The following is a 22662-nucleotide window of genomic DNA, read 5'->3' as shown; positions in this document are numbered from 1 at the left end:
TCAGCAGTAAACTTAATACTTTGATGTCGGCTATTGAGATGTTCGAGGAAAACCATAAGGGATTCATGTCCATGGCTCCAAACAATGAAGACATCATCCACATAACGTTTCCAAACTTTAGGTGTTAAAATAAAGGAAGAGATAGCCTTGGTTTCAAAATCTTGCAACGTTTTAAGAAGACCAACCTGTTAATGTTTAGTCCAATCCTCTTTAGTGTCTTGTTGAAGTTTCTTTTATTATTGATAATAGAAGCCTCGTCATGAAGGTTATAGAACTTTATCTCCGGTTCTTGCAAATATTTACTTAGAAGATTTTGAAACCAAGGATATCTCTTCCTTTATTTTAACACCTAAAGTTTGGAAACGTTATGTGGATGATGTCTTCATTGTTTGGAGCCATGGACATGAATCCCTTATGGTTTTCCTCGAACATCTCAATAGCCGACATCAAAGTATTAAGTTTACTGCTGAGCTTGAAACAGATAATTCCTTGCCTTTTCTTGATGTCAAACTGACTCGCTCTTCTGGTAAACTAAAAATATCGATATATAGAAAACCCACACATACCAACAGATATCTTCACAGTCAGTCCCATCATTTCCCTCCTCATAAGCTTGGAATAATTTCCACCTTGGGACATACAGCCCGTTCTCTTCTTGATGATCCAAATGAACTGCATACAGAAATAAACCATCTGAAAACTTCTTTCGAAGTTAATGGATATTCCAAGAAAATCATTAACAAATTCCTTCTTAATCCTCCTAGACATCACTCAGAAGAAACAAATAGATTCAAAAGCAATATATCTATTCCTTACATAAGTACTGTTTCACATAAATTAGCAAAAGTTCTAAAAAAATACAATATCAGAACCTTGTTCACTCCACTTCCAAAGATCCGTTCCTTAATTAGCCACCCAAAACCTTGTCATCATCAACTCAAATACCCTGGCGTATATAAAATATTATGTGACTGCGATATTCCTTATTTCGGGCAGACAGACAAATCTGTCGAAATGCGTATGGAAGAACACATGAGAGAACACATGGAAGAACACATTACTTACAAGAGACAGCGAGCAAGTGCATTATCAAGTCATATCCTTTTCTCGGCTAATCCTAATGATGATAACCAAAGTCACAAAGTCTGCTGGGAAAAATCTACAAACATCTTCCGTTGCAGTGACGAAATAGAGAGAAAAATTGTGGAATCGAGAGAAATCATCTTCAATCCTGTTCATCTAAATAACAACTTAAGCTACAACCTTCCAGATAGTCATTCAGCTGTAATCATGTACTGGCGTTCACGTGATGCAGCAAGCACGCACTCTCCCAACAATGCAACAAATGAAAGAACAGCTTCAAATACAACTACTACGTTTTCATGCTAATTATGTATAAAGACTGTCTATGTTGTTCATAGTCTTTTAACCCTCAATGTTTAGTGTTTTTTCTTTTATGTCACCTGAAGAAGGCTGTTACAGGCCGAAACTAGTAGTGTGTTTATATTAAAACTTTTTTAATTAAATCTCAGTTCTAGTCATTCAATTTTTTCATAAAACTATATATATATCCACTCTATATATATAAAAAGATAAGCCGAAATGTCAAATGTTTTTATATCACGTTTTTCGTCTCTTCATTGTTTTGAGATGGGTTTAAGCTGATAAGCTGTTAAGCCGAAAATATGAAACGTTTCACGTCCAACAATTTGTTGGATGTTTCAAAACAATGGAGAACCGGCTTACCAGCCCAGAACTCTGGGTTGGGCCCCCCCCCCCTAATATATATATATAGAAAAACTATGTAAGTATACATATAAATTCCAACCAATTGGTATGGAATAATTTCAAATAAAAGCTGAAAATTGCTTAGTCCCAAAGTATGCTGGAAACTAAGTAGGCTGAATATGTGTCATCCAAATTCTTGGAATTTTTATGCCACCATTATTGTTGAGATTAGGGTGGTTAATCAGAATTTAACAGGCTTCTTTAAATTTTCGTTCATACCAGGTTTTTGTATGATGTAAACAGCAGGTACTTTTCCCATCAATTTTGTGTAGGATGTTGAGAGCATGATCTGAGAGGCCTGCTTCATCAAAATTGTTATATTTAATGTTTTTTTTTTTTTTTTTTTTTTTTTTCCCCGTATAGTGATTGTACGTCCAGTTTCACCAATATAATGTAAGTTACAGGTGCAGTAGATGCAATAAACTCCAGGATGTACCAATGGGAGGAGAGGATCCTTAGAGGAGTTGAACAATATGTTTTTTTAATTTTATTGGTGGTTTAAAAGTGCCATTAGGATTCTATTGATTTTTTTCTGATAAACCCTTTAATGAATGAGATGGCTATGGTTTTACTGTAATCTATATTCTTTTTTGATGAAGTTTTATGAAGAACTTTATTAATAGTATTTTTATTATATTCATTATTTATAAATATGTTGCTAATAATCTTTAATTCTTATTTAAGAGCTTGTTGATTAGTGCAAATTGTTATAGCTGTTTTTAAGGGTGTTAATGACTCCAAATTTTTGCAAGGGGTGGTGGTATGAGTTAGCATGTATATATTGACCAGTATGTGTCAGTTTGCAGTAAACTGTGAAGGACAGACGTGTGACCAGTGTATCCAGGAATGGGAGCGAGTTCTGATATACAATTTCAATAGTAAATGGAATGCATTCACGTGGCTAGGGAATGTGTTTTAAAGTTGAGCAAAGTGCTCTTGATTCCTTTACTCTAAAACCTAGTGTGGCTTAGATACGTTGACGATGTTTTCTTTCTCTAGCCACACGGTTGACAAACTTGCCTGATGGCAAAACTCTATTCACCAACAGAAGTAGGGAAGTACATTTTTCAAGCCCTGTCCCTGATAGGGCAAAAAATCTGATCTTGACAATCTCTACTGAGGAAACCTTGCTTGTTCTTCAAGTTTCACTAACACAATTTTTTTCAATCTCAACTATGTTAGCATATCTCTGGCACACTTGGTACAGAAATTTCTCAATAATTCTCACATTGTCTTATTTACCTTTTTTATAAATGGGTATCATGAAAGATGTATTCCAATCATTCACATGTCCATGCCTTCTGGATTATACAATGCAGCCACTTTAAAACTTTTAAATCTCAATAGTGAGCATTTCTGGTCGAATAATCTGCTTCAGTTGCCTTTCCGTATTTAAGTTTTGATAAGTTTCTCCACCTCAAATACTGATATATATACTTCTGATTGCATTCCTCTTGAATATTTTCTATTGCTGTTCTGTCACTTCTTGTTTCATTTATCTATCTTCAAAATAATTATTCCACACATCTAGAATATCTTCACTTTTCATGCCACCTTTATCTGAGTCATACTCCAGACATCTGAAATATCTTTGACTTAAGTCTTCTATCATCTCCAATTCCTCTTACAGTACTTGTCCCTCCATTTCTAATCTTTATCAGTAGTCCCCAAAACGTGTCACCTTTCTGTTATTTATCTCTCAAAGGAGATTTCATTTTTCTCTCTCTCAATTATTATTATTACATGACACCTCCAGGGAGTATAAAGACTCATCGAGGGAGGGCACCTACTCTACAGCTCTCAAAAGAAGAAATTATTTTTAAAAAAATTTAAGAAGTAAAATAGAAATGGATAATTATGCTATATTTCATTATCTATCCTAGGTATTATCATCACATCTGTCGTATCTGAAAGTATTTACCTGTTAGAACAAGTAAATATAATCCGACCACAGAAGCGAGAGCTGTCGTTGGCAGACTGCCAAGAAGAGTCATTTCGTGTTTACGGTGAGAAAGAAATAAGGCAATGTATGAATTGGTCACCAACACGCAAAATCACGTGCTTTATACATAAAATTTTCTTGTATAACTGTTATACAAGCTAAATAGTTACCACTTTAAAAACTACAAAGATCATAAAAGAGAAGTTAATTTTCCGACGTATAATAATAAACACTCATCCCACAATACGGATTGATTACCCAATTATCGGAATGGATTCTCCTTCTTTTGACATACACAGAAGTGTCGAAGGTTGTCTTTACTGTGGACATACTATACTTGCAAATACCTGAAATGACTTTTATTTCTTTTTTTTCCACTTCATATGATAATTAAAATTTCAATTCTTGTTAAGTAAATGGCATAAATAACACACACACACACACACACACACACACACACACACACACACACACACACACACACACACTACTAACTACCTACAAAAGATTTGCAAACCTACAGTACATTTTGTGCTGGATGAGTTAAGATTTGTTTTTTTAAATCAATTTTATATTTTTTTTTTGTAATTTTTAATTTTTACCTCTTGGGGGGCCCTGCAACCCCTAGAGAGCGCGTCCCCTGGGTGGCGGATAGGGGGAGCCCACCATGTGCATGCGCGCGTGTGTGTGCGTGTATATGGTGGGGTGGTCCGAATATACTGAATAAGGATTCGTGGACCAACTGGGCCAATAATCTTGATTGTGAGGGAAGCAGCACTCCCATGGACCCCTGGCTGGATCTATCCTCTCCTTCTACTACTTTGAGGAAGATCCACTTACTTTAATCTTTCCTATAAGGCCTTATCAGCCAACTCTTATTTTATGACCGTTATGCTATTAGAGTACTCGAGGGCCATGGGGTCTTTTCATTTCTGGGCTTACAACTATGCCCTCTCTATAAACCTTACTATAATTCTTCTATAATCTACTCCTTCCCCCTTCAATATACCCTATTCCTCCTATGAGTTTAAATTCAGAAGAAGGCTAGTTCAGAAGCCTAAAAGGTAGCAGCCCTACCACTGAACTATTCCATCGTCAGGCTTCCCCTGACATGGAGAACATAATTCTACTAGTAAGCTGACAGAAAAAGATAATCGGATTGAATCTATGGGAAATGACCCTGGAATGGAAAAGGTAAAACAAAAATGGAAATGACAAAATATAATACACATAGCAAACTGGAATGTAAGAGGAATAGCATATAAAGAAATAGAATTAGACCAATTATTAAATGAAAGAAATTTTAAAATGGCAGTAATCACTGAAACAAAAAAGAAATTAAAAGGAACCATGAGAACTGAAAATTTTAATGTGATATACAGTGGAGTTGACAGAGACCAAAGAGCACAAGCACGAGTCATGATTTGGATTCATAACTCCCTTTCAAAACAGTTAAAACATTATAAACTATGGAATGAAAGAATAATAGAAGCTAGAATAAAAAGAGATAGAGGCTACTTAACAATAATTGGTTTATATGCCCCAGAAGAGGGAAGAGAACAGGATAATATTGATTTTTGTAATCAGCTGCAAAACATATATAATAAAATAAATAAAAATGATTACGTAATTTTAGCAGGAGACTTAAATGCAAGAATTGGAAACACGAAATTAATAATAATATAGGAATACACGGAGAACATACTCTAAACAGGAATGGTAAAAAATTGATTGACTTTGTAGTTTATAATAACCTAAAAATAATGAATTCCTTCTATAAACATAAACACATACATAATATACTTGGGCAATATTAGATTACCTTATATTAAATGAAAAGACATCAAAATTTTCACTAGATGTAAGAGTTCACAGAAGATATGAAATAAGCAGTGCCCATTTCCTTGTTAAAATAAAATTAAGATTACCACCTAAATGGCTACAAGTAACAAGAACAGAAACAAAAATTGAAACGTTTGTTTATAAAACTAGACTATTGAATGACACAAATGTACAATGGCTATATGAACAAAAAATTAACCAATATCTAGATAACATAAAACAAAATGAAGAAATAGAAATAGAATGGCTTAATATAAAAATGATACTAAATGCAGCAGCAAATGAAAGCTCAGGAAAGACCAAAAAATTCAATAAAAGGAAAAAACTGAAGATCTGGAATGATGCAATGAAAGAAATAATCAAAACGAAAAAAGAAGCCTATCACAAATGGTTAAGCAGTAAAAGATTAGAAGATGAAATAGAATATAAGAGCCATAGCTAAAAGAAAAGTCAGAAAAAGACAGAGAATCATGGAACAAAATTGTTTCTAATTTAGAACATGATTTATATAAAATAAGACCCAATGTATATAAAATTTTGAAACACTTAAATGCAGATACCAAAGAAAACATAAAATTAAACACCGAATTGAAATTAGAAGAATCACTCAATTACTACACATAATTGTGGACAGACAAATATTTTAAAAAAGACAACTGGCAAACAATTAACGAAAATGAAAAGTAAGTAACTAAAGAAGATTCAGAAATCAGCCTGAAAGAAACAAGAAATGGAAAATCACCTGGAGAAGATAAACTAGGTTCAGACCTATATAAAAATGCAGGAACAAGATTCAAAGAAAGACTCATTATTTTTAAACAAAATTTATTCAACTGGTATAGTTGAATAAATTTTGAATGGAAATAGAATGGAAAAAAGCAATTGTGATTCCTATCTTTAAAAAAAGGTAATAGAGATGACCCTAAAAACTATAGAGTTATCAGTGTACTAAATTCCTTTTACAAAATATATAGCAGAATCTTAAATAGCAAACTAATGAAATATTCCAAAAACTTTATTTTAGAAGTACAGAATGGATTTAGAAAAGAACGATCATGTATAGACCTGGCCTTCTGCCTAAAATTAATAATAGAGAAAAGAAGAGAATACAATTTAGAAACACATTGCATTTATTGTCTTTGAAAAAGCATTTGACAAAGTTACAAGACACATATTATTTAACATATTAAAAGAAAGACAAATACCAAATAATATCCTAAAAGCTATCACAAGTATATGTGAAAATAATCAAATACAAATAAAGATTAAATCACGAGCTATCATATACGAGAGAGATAAACCAAGGGGTGTCCCCCTCTCAGCAACTCTTTTTAATATCTACTTAAATGAAATAATAATAAAATGGAATAAAAATTTACATCAAGGAATTAAACTTTCTCCTACAGTAAACTTAAACACTCTCCTCTTTGCAGACGACCAAATAATAATTACAAATTCTGAAGATAAACTACGGAAAACTATTTTAGATCTAAATGAGATATCCAAAGATTATGGTATGATAATATCAACAGAAAAATCGAAAACTATGGCCTTTAAGGGACAAGATCCAGCAAGAACTAAAATAGTAATAGATAGTAATAGATAGCAAGATCTTAGAACAGGTGAATTCATTTAACTACCTAGGATGTACGATCACATATGAAAATGAAAAAGATATAAACGTAAAAATTGCAAAATATTTAAAAAAAAAAAAAAAAAAAAAAAAAAAAAAAAAAAAAAAAAAAAAAAAAAATCAGCTAACGCCTTTTTATTCCCGTATATACGGGAGTAGGCGAGGCCATTTAGCCCTATCTAACTTTTGGAGACTGAGTGGGCAGTTCAATCTCCACTGGTACCCAATCAGAGACAGATGGCCCAAGGCTATCACTAATTAAGCGGTACGCAGTGAAGAGAGACGGCTCAAATGTGCCGCCATCTCGTGGTCTCTAACCCTAACACAATATATTTAATGTCTGAAATAATGTGGGTTCTACGGTCGATTTTCTTGAGTTTACAGGACGAAAAACCCGAGTTTCCGGGAGGAAAAACCTGCTTGCCCGTGCCAGAGATCGACTAACTCGGGAACCGGTCGAAAAAAGGCTTAGAAAAATTTCCTCTAGTCGCCGACTAGACTCGAAACTAAGACTTCCTTCGTGCGGCCTAGCGCGATGGTGTGCAAACGCCACATCCACTGAGCTACACAGGCTCTATATTTAAAAAAAAAAAAAAAAAAAAAAAAAAAAAAAAAAAAATATATATATATATATTTAAAAATAACAGGTGTAATTAATTCTATATTTAAACCAAACCTAGCTCAAAAACAAACCAGACTAAAAGTATACAATACACTAGATCTACCAGTTTTAATGTATGGAAGTGAAATCTGGACAATAAAACAAAAAGACAAACAAAGATTAACAACAGCAGAAATGAAGTTTATGAGAAAAACTGCAAAGTATACCCTATTTGATCACAAAAGAAATGAAGAAATTATGAAAGAATTAAACCAAGAACCAGTAATAGAAAAAATTAAAAAATATAAACATAAATGGATGGAACACGTTCAAAGAATGAAAACAGAAAGATTACCAAAACAAGCCTTAAAGTACAAGCATTAGGAAAAAGAAAACCAGGACGTCCTCCTAAACGATTCAACGATGACTTCTAAGGCCGGAACAGGCCATGCTAGACCTAAATCCTTGATAAGCATGATGATAATGCTGATTTTTTACATAATCCAGAAAACTTCCTCTAGAGACCAAACACAGAACTTTTTTTTTAAAGCCATTTCCAACCTCCAATAAACAGGAAGTGGTCTCACACTGGGAAATCAAATTAATCTCCCACCTAAACACAATCACAAACATTTATGTCCACAGCAGGATTCCTTTATATACCAGAATCAGACTATATAACATCCTATCTAAACCAAGTTTATTATATGAAAGTGAAACATGGACGTGAAAGTGCAAACACGAAGAATAAAAAAACTGATTCAAACAGCATTCTCAGAAAACCAGCTGGATATACCATGATAAGTCTGTTGACTCCATGGAGGTTACCAAATAATAATAATATACCGAGTGGAACCATAAAACAAATGAAGAAATTTTACAATCCCTGAATATAAAAAACCAATTAACTACTATATTATTATTATTATTATTCAGGCCTCCATGGAGTCAAAGACTCATCGTGGGAGGTCCTTCCTAAGAAACACTAAGTCTATCAAGACTCATCGAGGGGAAGTCCCCCCCCCCTAAGAAACACAAAGTCTATCATACCACTCAAACTCGTCGACCGTCCTCGCTCTCACCACTCCATCAGGCAATGCATTCCATGGTTCAACCACCCTCCATGCAAAGAAACCACTCCTCACCCTCTTGCTCAAAGTTTCCTTTTGTAACTTCCAGGGATGGCCTCTTGTCATCACTCCTTCCCGCTGTTCAACCAAGCGAAAGAAATCCCCAGTGTCAACCCTGTAACCACCTCTCAACAGTTTAAAAGTCCAATCATATCACCTCTCCTTCTATCCACCAAACTCTGCAGTCCACATTCCCTCAGCCGATCCTAATAACTATCATTGCACAGTCCTGAAACCATCTTCGTTATCTGCCTTTGTACCCTTTCCCCAGTTAATTTATCCCCTTCAAATCCTGGGGACCAAATCTGAGAACAATAGTCCAAGTGTGGTCTGATCAGGATCTTATACAACGGAATGATAACTGCTTTATCTTTGCAGGTCAGTGTCCTTCTCATTACTGCAGCAATCCTCTCTGTTACCTTCACCACCTTTGCAATATATCCCCTAAATTTCAGGTTTCTATCAATCATCAACCCCAGATCTCGTCTCCCCTACTTCCTCCAGTATAACTCCTCCCACAGAGTACAGTGTCCCATCGATGTTTCCCAAACCTCAAGACCTTACATTTTGCTGCATTAAACCCACACTCCCATTCATTTGCCCATTTAGCTAGCTTATTCAAATCCTCTTGCAGGGCTGCCGCATCTGCACTATTACTAATAATCCTTCTCAGCTTCGCATCATCTGCAAACAACTGAATATCCCCTTGCAATCCACTGACAATGTCATTGATATAAAGGTTAAACAATACAGGTCGCAGTACTGAGCCCTGTGGGACCCCACTTGTAACCTTCTGCTTCCTTGAAACTGTCCCACCATACACAACTCTCTCTCCGATACCTATAGGACAATCCTGAATCCAGTTATCCAATCTAACATCCAGATCCATGTGCTGCAACTTAAATATCAGCTTATCATGTGGCACCCTGTCAAATGCCTTCGCTAAGTCTAAGAAAATGGTAGTATATGCCTTTCCCTCATCTAATGTTCTTGAAACTTTATCATAAAAGGCTATTGCTAAAACAAGAGTGCCCTTCACAAATCCATGTTGACTCTTACAGATAACATTACCCTCATCTGCTCAATGCTATATACGGTCCTTCACTACTTTCTCCAAGATCTTACTAACTACTGACACACAAACTGGCCTATAATTAGACATTTCCAGTCTGCTACACCCTTATACAATGGCACTATCTTACCTTCCTTCCATTCCATGGGCACCTTTCCCACAGCCAGACTTTCATTGAAAAGCCAGGTCAAAGGCACTGTCAGTCCCCTAGCACATACTCTCAAAACTTGTGGTAAAATACCATCCAGTCCCACAGCTTTACTGACATCCAGAGTACTCAGTATTTGAAACACTCTCCTCCTGTACCACTAAACCTCGAACCTGCCCAAACCCTCTAGCATTAAAACTGACTCCTCCAGGATGAAATACTCCAATAAAGTGTTCATTGAACAATTCCACTATGTCCTCTGCATCAGTCACTCTATTCCCATTTTTATCCCACAATATCATTCTTCCACAGTCATTTCTCCTCCTACCGGCCACATATCTAAAAAATTCCCTAGGATTTTCTTTGGATCTTAGAGCCAATCTCCTCTCATATTCCAGTTTCGTCTTCCTTACCACACTAGTCACTCTTCTGGCCTATGTCCTATATTCTTTATGTATCTTCTCTTCACCTGTCTCCTTATATCTCTTCCATAGCCTCTTTTTCGCATGCAATTCCTGTTTAACATTGTTTGTCATCCACTTTACTCCAAATTGTGTCCTCTTCTTCACTCGTGGTATACAACTTACCATTGCTGCTAACAAATATTCTCTCATAATTTCCCACACACTGATGATATCCCGGCCTTCCAATTCCTCCCTCCATGAAACTTCCCCAAGTTGACATCTTAAACTATTATAATCACCTGCCTTATAATTCCACATACGCTCCCATCTCTTTAATACGCCTGCATGTCTATTCATCTTCCACGTCAAAACCATATGGTCACTCTCTCGAACTGGTGGGAGAGATGTCATCTCAGTTATTATCAACTCTTCTGATGCTATAACCAATTCCAAAACTCTTGAACCTCTTTTTCTCTCTATTACATGTTGCCTAAGACATTTGTCCCTCAAGAATTCTAGAAATTCCATTCCCTTATTGCTACATGCATCTTCCTCTCCCCAATTTATACTACTGTAGTTAAAATCTCCCATAGTAATCATTCTTTTTGCACTTGCCAAGCTCAACTGTCTAAACATTTCCTGGTCCCCACCCTCTGTGCTCCTGGGTCTGTAGCAACATCCCACTAAATATCCTGTCTTGCCCACCTCTACCTCACACCATATGCTTTCAAAATCATTAGTGCCACTGCCTTCCAAGGTCTCCACTCTTAGAGGACATAGGTCGTCACTTATCATAAGCAGTACTCCACCACCATGCTTTCCCTTCCTATCCTGCCGAAAAATGCTGTACCCAGCGACTTCTATTCCTGTTATTATATCCTCTTCTGTCAACCACGTCTCAGTGATCCCAATAATTTTTGGTTAGGCTGATGCTATCTAGATAAAATGCTATGTAGATGTTATGATGCTATATAGATGTTATGATGTAGATGCTATGATGCTATATAGATGGTATGTAAACTGATGCTATGTAGATAAAATTCAACAGGAAAAAGAATATCAGAAAAGAAGAAAACATCAACCTATCAAAACTAAAAGATAGCTCAAGCAGAAGTCGATTTTTAGAACAGATGTGCTTGAAATTAAAACCCTCCATCGTCCAGAACAGCGGAAAATACTGGGAAGAAGGAAAAGAAACAGTGTTATCAATTGCAAAAGACACTCTGGTTCCAAACCCAAAATAAACAAACAGTGAATAACCCAAGAAATCATAGCTACCATAGAAGAGAAAAGAGAGGCCAAGATACTTGTAAACCAACAAAACAATGAAGAGAATAGAGAAAAATACAGAGCACTAAAAAAAAAAGTTGATAACCGATGCAAAAAAGCCAAAGAAAAATGGTTAGAAGAAAAAGCTAAGAAATGCCAAGAAGCATACCAACAAAATAACCTAAAAGTCTTCCATGATACTGTAAGAGAAATTACAAAGGAATTCTCAGCAAAAGCAGGAAATATAAGAAAAATCTGGTCAAACCATTTTAAGACTATCTTCCACCAAGGAAACAAAACTACAATGCCAACAATAGAAGAAAATAATGATCACCCAAAAATTTTACAAGAAGAAATTTGATTCGCAATAAAACAGATGAAAAATAATAAAGCACCATACATTGATACTATCCCTACTGAACTGTGGTCATATGGAAGCAGCATATCAATAGAATATTTAACAACCCTATTCAATAAAATACTACAAATAGGAGAGATCCCAGATGACTAGAGAACTGGAAAGATCATCCCAATATACAAGAAAGGAGACAAAAGAGACTGCAGAAATTACAGACTAATCAATTTACTCCCTCACACCTATAAAATATTCATAAGAATTATACAAAATAGATTAAAAAACACCCATGAAGAAATGATAGGCATAGAACAAGCTGGTTTCCGAGGAAACTATTCAACAATAGACCAAATTTTCACATTGCACCAACTAGCAGAGCTCATCTGGGAAGACCATAAAAAATTATTTTGTTGTTTTGTGGACTTTAAACAAGCTTTCAATAACATCAACAGAGAAATCTTTCTTAAAATTCTACTAGAAAAAGCAATAGACAAATATATAATACAGTTTCTGATAAAATATTACTCTAAGACAAATGCAATAATTAAAAAGGACACACTCACAACAGAACCCATAGAGATCCAAAAAGGAGTAATGCAAGGATGCCCATTATCCCCATGCCTATTCAACATATATCTAGAAGAAGTTGTAAAGAAGGCAATAGACAAATACCCTGGAATCAATGTCAATGGTTTAAACATAAATAATATCAAATATGCAGATGATCTCGTCCTTCTTGCAAGAACCCCAAATGAACTACAAAAGTTGATCAACAAAGCTAAACAAAACCTGTAAAACATATGACATGACAATGAATATATAAAAGACAAAAGTGATGAAAATAGGTAGGAATCGAACTACCATCTCAGCCACCCTAAACGGAGAACAAATAGAACAAGTAGACAACTTCATATACCTTGGATCAAAACTAACAGAAACATAGATGAACTCAAAACAATCAAACACAGAATAGCGATAGGATGGACCACCATGGGAAAATTACAGAAAATCTGGAAAACAAACAAGATATCTAAGCAAGCCAAAATCAAATTATATGAAGCAATAATTATACCAACAGTCATCTATGGAGCAGAAGCATGGACAGTTAAAAAAAGAAAGGAGAAAAAACTGCTGGCATTTGAAATGAAATGCTTAAGAAAAATAAATAGAACAAGTTGGATAGAAAAGAAAACAAACATCACAGTCAGACAAGAACTATTGTATAAAAATACAATAATAGAAAAAATTAGAAAACAACAACTGAGATGGTTTGGACACACTGTACGCATGGACGCAGACAGACTTCATAACGTCCTAATCAATACTTTTCCAACTGAAAAAAGAAGACCCGGAAGACCAAGAATTACCTGGCTGAAATTAATAAAGAACATCTTGGGATGCAGAACATATAAGGAACTTTTTCAAACAGCAAGGAATAGAGAAGACTGGAAGATCCTGCTCAAGAGAAGACTCAACCTGTCTTAGATAGAAGAGAAGAAGAAGATGCTATCTGCGCCACCAATTCCTCTCCCTTATTCCGGATATTCCTGGCATTAGTATAAAGCATATAAATGCCACTGTTTCTATACCCAGCATTATCCCCTCTAGACTCCACTGGGCTCAGCGTTAGCTGATGTTGTCCCCCCCCCCTTCTCCCAAGTACCCATTCCCACAAGAGGCCACCCCTGCTACCATCCTTCCTGGGACACACCGACTTGTTCAGAATAGCAATCTCTTCAGATGCCTACATCCTTCCTCATTCAAATGTAAGCAGTCTCTAGCATACAATTCCTCTCTATCCCTCAAATGCACTCCAAGCATCCACGTATTCCATTCCTCTCTTATCACACATTCTAGCTATTATATCATTCAATATTACTGCTCTTCTGCTCAGCTCGTCATTATCATACCTAGGCAACACACACACACTATATTTCCTCTCTGTGTCTTCTTTCGTACCATCTCAGGCAAGAATCTCATATCTTTCGCTGTCCTATTTACACCACCACTCGTCATTTGTTCCCACCATCACAATCATCTCATCCACCCTTTCACCTCTCTTTTTCTGGCAAACACTCCTCACACATCCTATCTTGAACACCACAGATCATTGAGTCCCCATACAAGTAAATAAGTAAATATAAGTAAATGTACACAAAAATAGAACATCTGAAAATGGACAATAGCAGACTGACAAAAATACTATATGAATATAAAATAAATTGGAAAAGAAACATTTGGAAGATCAAGAAAGGCACTGGCATGAGAACCAAACAGGCTATTTGACCTAAAATCCATAATAAGAAGATGAAAAAGAATCTCATATCTTTTTACCAACGCATTCCCATGACCGTTGCATTTATAAGTTGTTTCAGTTTCTTGCATTCTTCACTGTATTCTCTCAGAGCATATGCTTACTTGCTAAGAACTTTTCATGTGCTTTTTTCCTTTTCTTTTCCATAACTGTCTCTAACTTATTCAATCCATCATGGAGTTCTGTTTTTTCTATCCTTTTAAGCAACTTCATCGCATACTTCTCTGGCTGACTTAATGTTTTCGTTATGGTCAACACTAAGAGTTCAGGGTTTTGTTCCATTTCGAAACTCTCACTTTCCCCCCTTCAATAATGTTTAAATATTTGAGTCTACAGTCCATCTCTGAGAGCTGTTCCACTTTCATTATTTTTAAAACTTACATAGTTTTCTTTTCAACCATTTATTTGGTTAATTTGTGTGTGTGTGTGTGTGTGTGTGTGTGTGTGTGGTCATCCCTCGACTTACGTCCGTTCGAATATATGTCAGTGATCCCATAATGAAATAATTAACATTTGCGACTATACTTTTGAACAAGACCAAGCAAGCATAAAGTAAAAAGATTTTTATTTTGCAAGCAGTGGCAACAGTGCATTCAGCAGCAACCTCCCTCGGCAGTCAGCAAGTTCCTCTATTGATTTTGTGTTTAAATAATAGGTTATTTGTGTATTTGTCATTAAATATTTTGTGATATTTTGTGCAACATGGTCCCTACACACCCAATTAAAAAATCTAGTGAAGAAGTGAAGAGGCAAGCAATTTATCAGGAAACGAAGTTGCAAGTTCAACGATAGTGACGAAGCAATGACAAGGTCCTATCGTTGATTAGAAAAGCTACTTCCATCGTGCATAGAGGACCTGAACAAAAAGCACATACCTCTTAGCACTATGGCCATAACCGCTAAGGCACCAAGTCTGTTCATCACGTTGAAGGAGAAAGCAGGACCCGATTATGACTAAGAATTCGACGCTTCTTCCGGTTGATTCATGAGATTTAGGTAGCATTTTGCGCTGCATAATGTGAAAATGTATGGTGAATCTGCAAGTGTCAATGAGAAGCCAGCCAAGGAGTTTGTGAAGAAATTGGATAAAATTATTACAGAGGGCTCATCCATATTTTTACCACAGCAAATATTTAACATGGATGAGACCTCCTTGTTTCAGAAAAAATGCCCGAGAGGACAATTCATCCACAAAAAGCTAACATCTATGCCTGATTTCAAAGCTCTTAAAGATCGTGTTACAATTCTGTTAGGGGGGTAACGTAGCTGGATATAAACTGAAATCATTTGTGATATGGCAGTGAGAATCCACAATCCTTCAAAAACATTAGGAAGCATACTCTTCCAGTTCATTATCAGAGAAATAAGAAGTCGTAGAGGACTCAAAAATTGTTTGCAGATGACTTGATCAACTGTTATGCAAGTAAAATGGAAAGCTATTGTGTGAAAGAAAATGTAGAATTTAAAATTTTATTCATTCTAGAATCTAGATAATGCTCCAGGTCATCCGTCTTATATTGTTGATCTTCACCAAGTTCAAGGTCATGTTTCTCCCTCCAAACATTACTTCATTCATTGATCCAAATGATGGATCAGGGAGTTCTTGTAGTGCTTAAGGCTTATTATCTCCAGAGAATTTTTTCTCAAGCCATTTCTGCTACTGATGGAAATGACCAGACTCTTGTGCAATTCTGGAAAGCATTCAATATTTATCATGCTATTAAAAATATTGCTGTAGTTTGGGATGAAGTGATCTCTCAACGTATGAGTGGCATATAGAAAAAGACATTAAAAAGGTTTGTGCATGATTTTGAAAGTTTTGAAGAAAATGAAGACCTTTGTAAACTGTGTGAAGAAATAGTGGGCTTAGCAAACAATCTTAATGTTGAAGTGAATGATGATGACATAGTTCAACTCATAGAAAGTTCCCCTGAAGAGTTGACCAACTAAGAATTGGTCGAACTAGAGGAACGTGTTGGAAGAGGAAGAACGAGAAAGGGAAGAGGGGAAAAGAGAAACAAGGAGAAGTAGTTAAACAATTCACAGCGAAGGGTCTTGCAGAAATGTTCTCTACAGTTAGCGATGTTCTCAAAATGGTTGAAGACATGGACCCCAATGTTGAATGTTACTTATTAGTAGAAAGGTAAGGAAAGTACATAATGCATTTGCTTGCTATAAACAAATTTATGATGAAAAGAAGAATAAGCAGAGTACATTGGGCATTTTCATCAATAAAACAAAGTTTACACCAGAAGAGCAGCAGCCTGGTCTTTCAATGAGGGAAAGTAATGAAGATGCGATTGTGGAGGAAGATATCAATGGTTATTCTCCTGTTTTAATGTGGCAGTAATGCACAGTACAGTTTTATAATAAGGTTTAAAAATTAAAATGACACTATACTTAAGTCTCTAACCTCTATAACTGTTGATTTGATGTATCGACTTAAATCTTGCAGGATGGAACAGAACCCCAACATAAGTCGAGGGATGATAAAGACACCACAATCTCAGGCAAGGCATTCCAATCATTCACAACACTGCATGAAAAAAAAAACCTGCTTCTCACTCCCCTACTCACATCCTCTTTATACAGTTTCCAGGGATGACCTCTGGTTCTCCCCTGATCTCCCACTATTTTCTGTAGAACCTCTCCAATTGATCCAATAACAACCACTTACTAAATTGTAATTCTCTATCATATCTCCCCTCTTTCCTCATACACAACATTCCAGAGGTTAGAAACTACCTTAGTCAGTCACCTCTGAACCCTTTCCAACATCTCTTCATCCTTCTGAAAACCAGATGACCAAATCTGGGCACAACAGTTCACGTGTGGCCTAATCAAAGCCTTATACAATGGAGCAAGAATCTCCCTTCTACATGTCAGTGTCCTCTACATCATTCCCAGAAGCCTTTGTGTTGTCTTCACAATTTTGGCTATGTGTCCCCTAAATTTCAGATCCTTACCACTATCTGCCCCAGACCTCTTATTTCCTCCACCTCTGACAATATATCCTCACCAAGCATAAATTCTGCATCCCATCTTTGTTTTCCAAATTTTAAAACCTTACATTTTGCAACATTTAACTCGCATCCTCATTCCCATGCTCAATCACTTAATTTAAGGCCACAACATCTTCTCTACTCTTCATGTTTCGACCAAACTTTGCATCATCCGCAAACAACTGAATATCTCCATCCAAATCTTGACCAATATCATTAATATAAAAGTTAAACATATTATTAAACAAGTTAAATATATTGATATTTTTCTTAAAGAGCTGGAGACTGAAGTTGTTGGTAAACTTATGAGGATGGCTGTTCTAGATGAAAGGTAGATGGAATAAATGAGGAAGATAAAGAGGTTTGATGCATTTGCAGTTGTACTGAGAAGGGATGCTGAGCAGCTGCTGCTGTTGTGTTTACTGGCCCAACAATCAGCGGAAGAATGATGTTTGCCAATTGACAGTGACCATAGATGTACCTGTAAAATAGACAGGGCTGAAACAGAGCGTTTACCTGTGTAAGAAAACAGCTAACTCTAACTCACCGTCTGTTCAAAAGTCCTTCTAAAGGTTGTTTACATCCAAGACAAGATTGAAACCCAGGTATTTCCAACCAAAGGCCACTAATATTATCGATGGAGATTCTGCCTCAGCAGAGCAAAGTTTAAGCGCAAACAGTTTTCCAGTCTATTTTACCATTTGTACTTCAATTTGTTTGTGGAGTGTTGGGTCATCAGAAGAATATAATTAAAGAAACCAGTAGATTAACTATTAAATACACAGCATTTTCTTTGCTGCAGTGTGGTCACTATCTGGTGTTTAAAGCAGATGTGCCTACTGCAAGATGGTGTTAACATTTCCCTTTCAAAATATTTATGCAACTTTTTTTTGAATCAAACATAAGTAACAACAAATTTTGAATAACGTAATTCAGTTTTTTATTAGAAAATTTCATTCTCTATTAAAAGCCTAATTCCAATATAATGTTATCACAGAACAGTTCAATCACAATATTCCTGAAACACTTTATGATGCTCTCTAAAAGATGGCACCTTAATTTCCCTTGTTTCTCATCAAAACTTCAAAAATGCTTCCATCCTTGATATTTGCCAAGTGCATACCATGCCCATGCACCAACCAACAGATTGTGCACATAAATCCTACTGTAGAGATGAAATCTTTGTGAGTGTCTAAGTGGAAGATGAATTTAATTGCCTAGTCACTACCACAAGGCCTAAAATGGCTTGAAAAAAAAGTTCAAAAATGTTGTTTCTAGAGGGGATTTTTTCAGACTATGCAAAAAATAAATTACACCCTAACCCACCTGAAGCACTAATATATTACAGCATCAAACCTCAGAATGCCACAATTACAGTAATAACTGAAGTATATTGTTGTTATTCTAGATGCATTACAATATTTTATTTTTATACACTAAAAAAAAAAAAAATTAAAATTATCTTCAGTGACAGGTGGACCAAATATTTTTCATAAATGAAGAATAATGGATCATACCTACCAAATTTCAAGTGAAAACACTGAGAAACCACTAACCTATAAAAAGATACACAACATGAAAAATTAGAGAATTAAAGTCACTATCTTTATCTCAGTTCAACATATAAGAATGTATTCGTTGACATTATTATTATTATTTGACACCTCCAGGGAGTCCAAAGACCCATCAAGGGAGGGCACCTACTCTCAACTAACTGCAACTACACCAATGCCATCTACCATCCACCAGCATTTCCACAGACAATCACAAACATTCATGCCCATGGCGGGATTCGAACCCGCAGCCTTTTGGCTGGAGAGTGGATATGTATCCAAAATAACAAGCATAAACTATATGGGGAATACAATGACTGTATAATCTGTGGTTTAAAAACGATATTCAGTTGTTTGCAAATTAAGGTGAGACAGTTGTTGACAAAAACACTGTGTTTCCCTGAATTCCAGAACAATTAGAAAAAAAATTTCATTTGATTGTCCAAGTATATAGTGTAACCACTTATCACCAAATAGGCTCAAATCTTGCCATGGATATCTGCAGTGACACAATAGTAAGCCTGAAGAGGCTTGAAAAAGTTGCATCTTTGGTCTCTACAGTTGAGTTTCCAGTTTGTACATCTGACAGGGCATGTCAACGAATTTGTGTAATGCTTTGCTTTAATGGTAGATTGCACTTAAGAGCAAATTTAAAGGCTTGTGTACTGATCGCTGGTTGGAACATTCCTTTATCGTAAGTTGAATATTAATTATACTCATCCATAAATAGTAATGATATTTTAATACTTACTCGATATATGAGTTCGTCTATCTCCAAATCCATGATTTAAGGTTTTTGTTCCTTCAAAGAGCCCAAAATTCAATTCTCCACGAAATTTGCTTTCGTCATTTGCAGTAACATTGCTTATGCTAATTGGAAGTCCACCTTTCAAAGGTTTTGCTATTATCCATTCTTGCGTTGCAAGAGATGCTGACAGTAAAGCCAAACAACCACAACATACAAAAAATGTAAAAAAAATCAAAACACGTTTAGTCATATCCACCTTCATATCTTCTATATAGGTTTTGTCCGTAAATTGCCAATAATATCACAGTCTAACTTCATATGCCAATTTCTTATACGAATGTCTCTTAACAATTTTAAAGGAAAATAAGTCATTCCACGTAATCAGCTCCATTACAGTACGAGAAAAGTTCGAAAATACCTTTCCTTGCTTAATAGTAAGCACAACTTGAAAAACTAGAGTTTATATCACATATAATATATTTAAATTCACCACTACACATAAACATCATCCATCAGTATTACCTGTATTCTGTATTTATTTAAAACAAAACCAATACATACTTAGTAGAGAATCCAGTAAAAAACGCGCCCTCAAAAAAACTGACAATCGCAAACATAAAAATATAAAATAAATCCACTAACGACTTTTATTCCCTCGTAGGGAGAATTCGAGGCCGTTTTAGCCCTATCTAACTTTTGGAGACTGGGGGGGGGGGGGGGGGGGTGCAATCTCCACCGGTAAGCATTCCAGTGTTTTATATATATATATATATATATATATATAAAACACAAATATATGAAGTTGATGCTGTCCCTAATAATCCTTCGGGGGCTGCTGAATAGGATAAGTAATTTTCAAACTTCATGCAAACTAGTAATTGTTTCCTATTCAGACTGTCTTGCAACTGAACAACTTCAAGAGATTCCATGAAGAGCAGAGATAGGATGCATTGAAACCGAGTAGCAATGTATTTCCCATGTTTTGTTTTGTTTTTAATCATAGGGACAAAGCAGCGAAAAAACCTCTCTTATCGATGTATCATCATCACTACTTAGCATGATTACTCTCGAAAATTTCCAGGATTCTCTCGGTCTGACCTATGTACGAGTATATCTTGAGATAAGAACAGAAAATTTCATACATATTCTAAGGTACTTTTGGAAAGGAACGGTGTCTTTAAAAGACCATGAAAAGGAGTGAATTATCTTAAATTATCGTAAGAAGCATTAACGTATTTGGGGTTTATACTACACACAAGCACTACGCTAAACTGGTTTCCAAGGGCATGTATTCAAGGTGTGCTAGGTGGACGGTGCACACCCACATAACATCAATATCATCGATATTATATTTTGCATTTATTTCTGTTAACGGCTCCCTTAATTGTTTCCTGGCTTCGCGTGATCCTAAAATTAAATACAGTATACTAATGCTTCATGAAGAAGACACTTTTTTGGTGCATAAACATTGCATCACTTTCTCGTTAATCGTTAATATCCCAGGTGATCGGTTTTATTTATTCGTATGGGTTTTCCCTCTTTCTTCCCCATCGTTTTGGGGAGCGGTTGGGCCCTCCTAATGAGGCATTAGGTATATGTATCTTATGGTTGTAAGTCTGTCTGTGTGTTGAAGGGGCCGGTTTGCCTCTACTAAGGGACGAAAAACCTGAGTTTTAATGTGGGAAAACCCTCTACTTCTGTATGAGACAGGCTACTGAAGGTGAGTACCTTTATTCGAAAGAGACCAAATAAAAATTCCTCACGTCGTGCTGTCTGCAGGTGACCACATGTGTGCAGTCACAAATACAGACACTTTTGGGCCCTTTGAAAAGGCACACAGATGGCGCAGTGGGTAAAATTCAACGCTCAACGCTCAACGCTACTGACTGGATGGGCGAGGCAAATATGCTTTTATATTCCCCTTTGTCTGGGTTGGTGTACAGGTGAATGGGGTAGTTTTGAGCTTTATGCTCTCCCTTTGTGGGCAGTGTAGTTAGTTGATATCAGCTGGGAGTAGAATTGTTTTCGGTCTTTTGTGCTTATTGTAGACTGTCTCATCGTATTCTGAAGCTTGACTGATCAGTGGGTTAGGATGAGTGATTGCTCTGGTGAAATACTTCTCTGCTAGGTCGTGTAGTAGGGGGGCTATGTATGGTATTTTGGTCTCCCGATGGATCTGTGCGTTTCTGACGTACCACGGTGCGTCCAAGATCATCCGAAGGCATTTATTTTGTATTCTCTGGAGTTTTAGGATATTAGACTGTGAGGTGTGGCTCCACGCTGGGGAGGCATACGTGATTACCGGGCGTAATACCATCTTGTATATTAGTAGTTTATTTTGTGTGTGAAGTTTACTTCGGCGGTTGATCATGGGGTATAGCTGTGCTATGGCTCTGGCTGTCTTGCTGCAGATGTGTTTAATGTGACTGTTGAATCTAAGTCTTTTGTCCAATCTAACTCCCAGATATGTGGTTTCTGCTTGCCATGGAATCTTTTTCCCATAGAGTTGGATGTCATCACTGATGAGTACTTTTCTTATGGTGAAAAGCATCGCCGAGCTTTTGTGTGGATTGACCTGAATCCTCCAATCTGAGAACCACTTTGCAAGAGTGGAGATGCTATCCTGTAGTCTTTTGGTTGCCAGCTTGGGACTGAGAGATCTGGACAATATTGCCGTATCATCGGCATATAAGGCAGTGATGGTTGTTCTTGGGTTTTGTGGGATATCGGCTACATAGATTGAGAAGAGTAGGGGGGGCCAGAAGAGAGCCTTGGGGTACGCCTGCCAGAATTTTTCTTCTGGATGATACAATTCCATTGATTTTTATTTGCATGTATCTGTCTGAGAGATAGGATTTGAT

At 36.2% G+C, this 22662-nt stretch overlaps 1 protein-coding gene across 1 annotated transcript in view; it reads right to left on the bottom strand.

The window, feature by feature from the left end:
- The window catches only part of LOC150106323 (clarin-2-like), a 71088-nt gene extending 50744 nt beyond the window's left edge, over window positions 1-20344 (bottom strand). Inside the window, exon 1 of the mRNA XM_090392359.1 lies at window positions 19805-20344. Within this exon, the coding sequence (XP_090248485.1) occupies window positions 19805-20063 (259 nt within the window). The 5' untranslated portion in view covers window positions 20064-20344. The remainder of the gene's footprint in view (window positions 1-19804) is intronic.
- Between the last annotated feature and the right edge of the window lie 2318 nt (window positions 20345-22662).

Source organism: Typopeltis vanoorti, chromosome 5, assembly GCF_054136105.1.
Source record: "Typopeltis vanoorti isolate ZY-2024b chromosome 5, IOZ_Tvanoo_1.0, whole genome shotgun sequence".
NCBI lineage: Eukaryota > Metazoa > Arthropoda > Arachnida > Uropygi > Thelyphonidae > Typopeltis > Typopeltis vanoorti.
The sequence above is the reverse complement of the archived record's forward strand: the minus strand, read 5'-3'. Positions and strand labels throughout refer to the sequence as shown.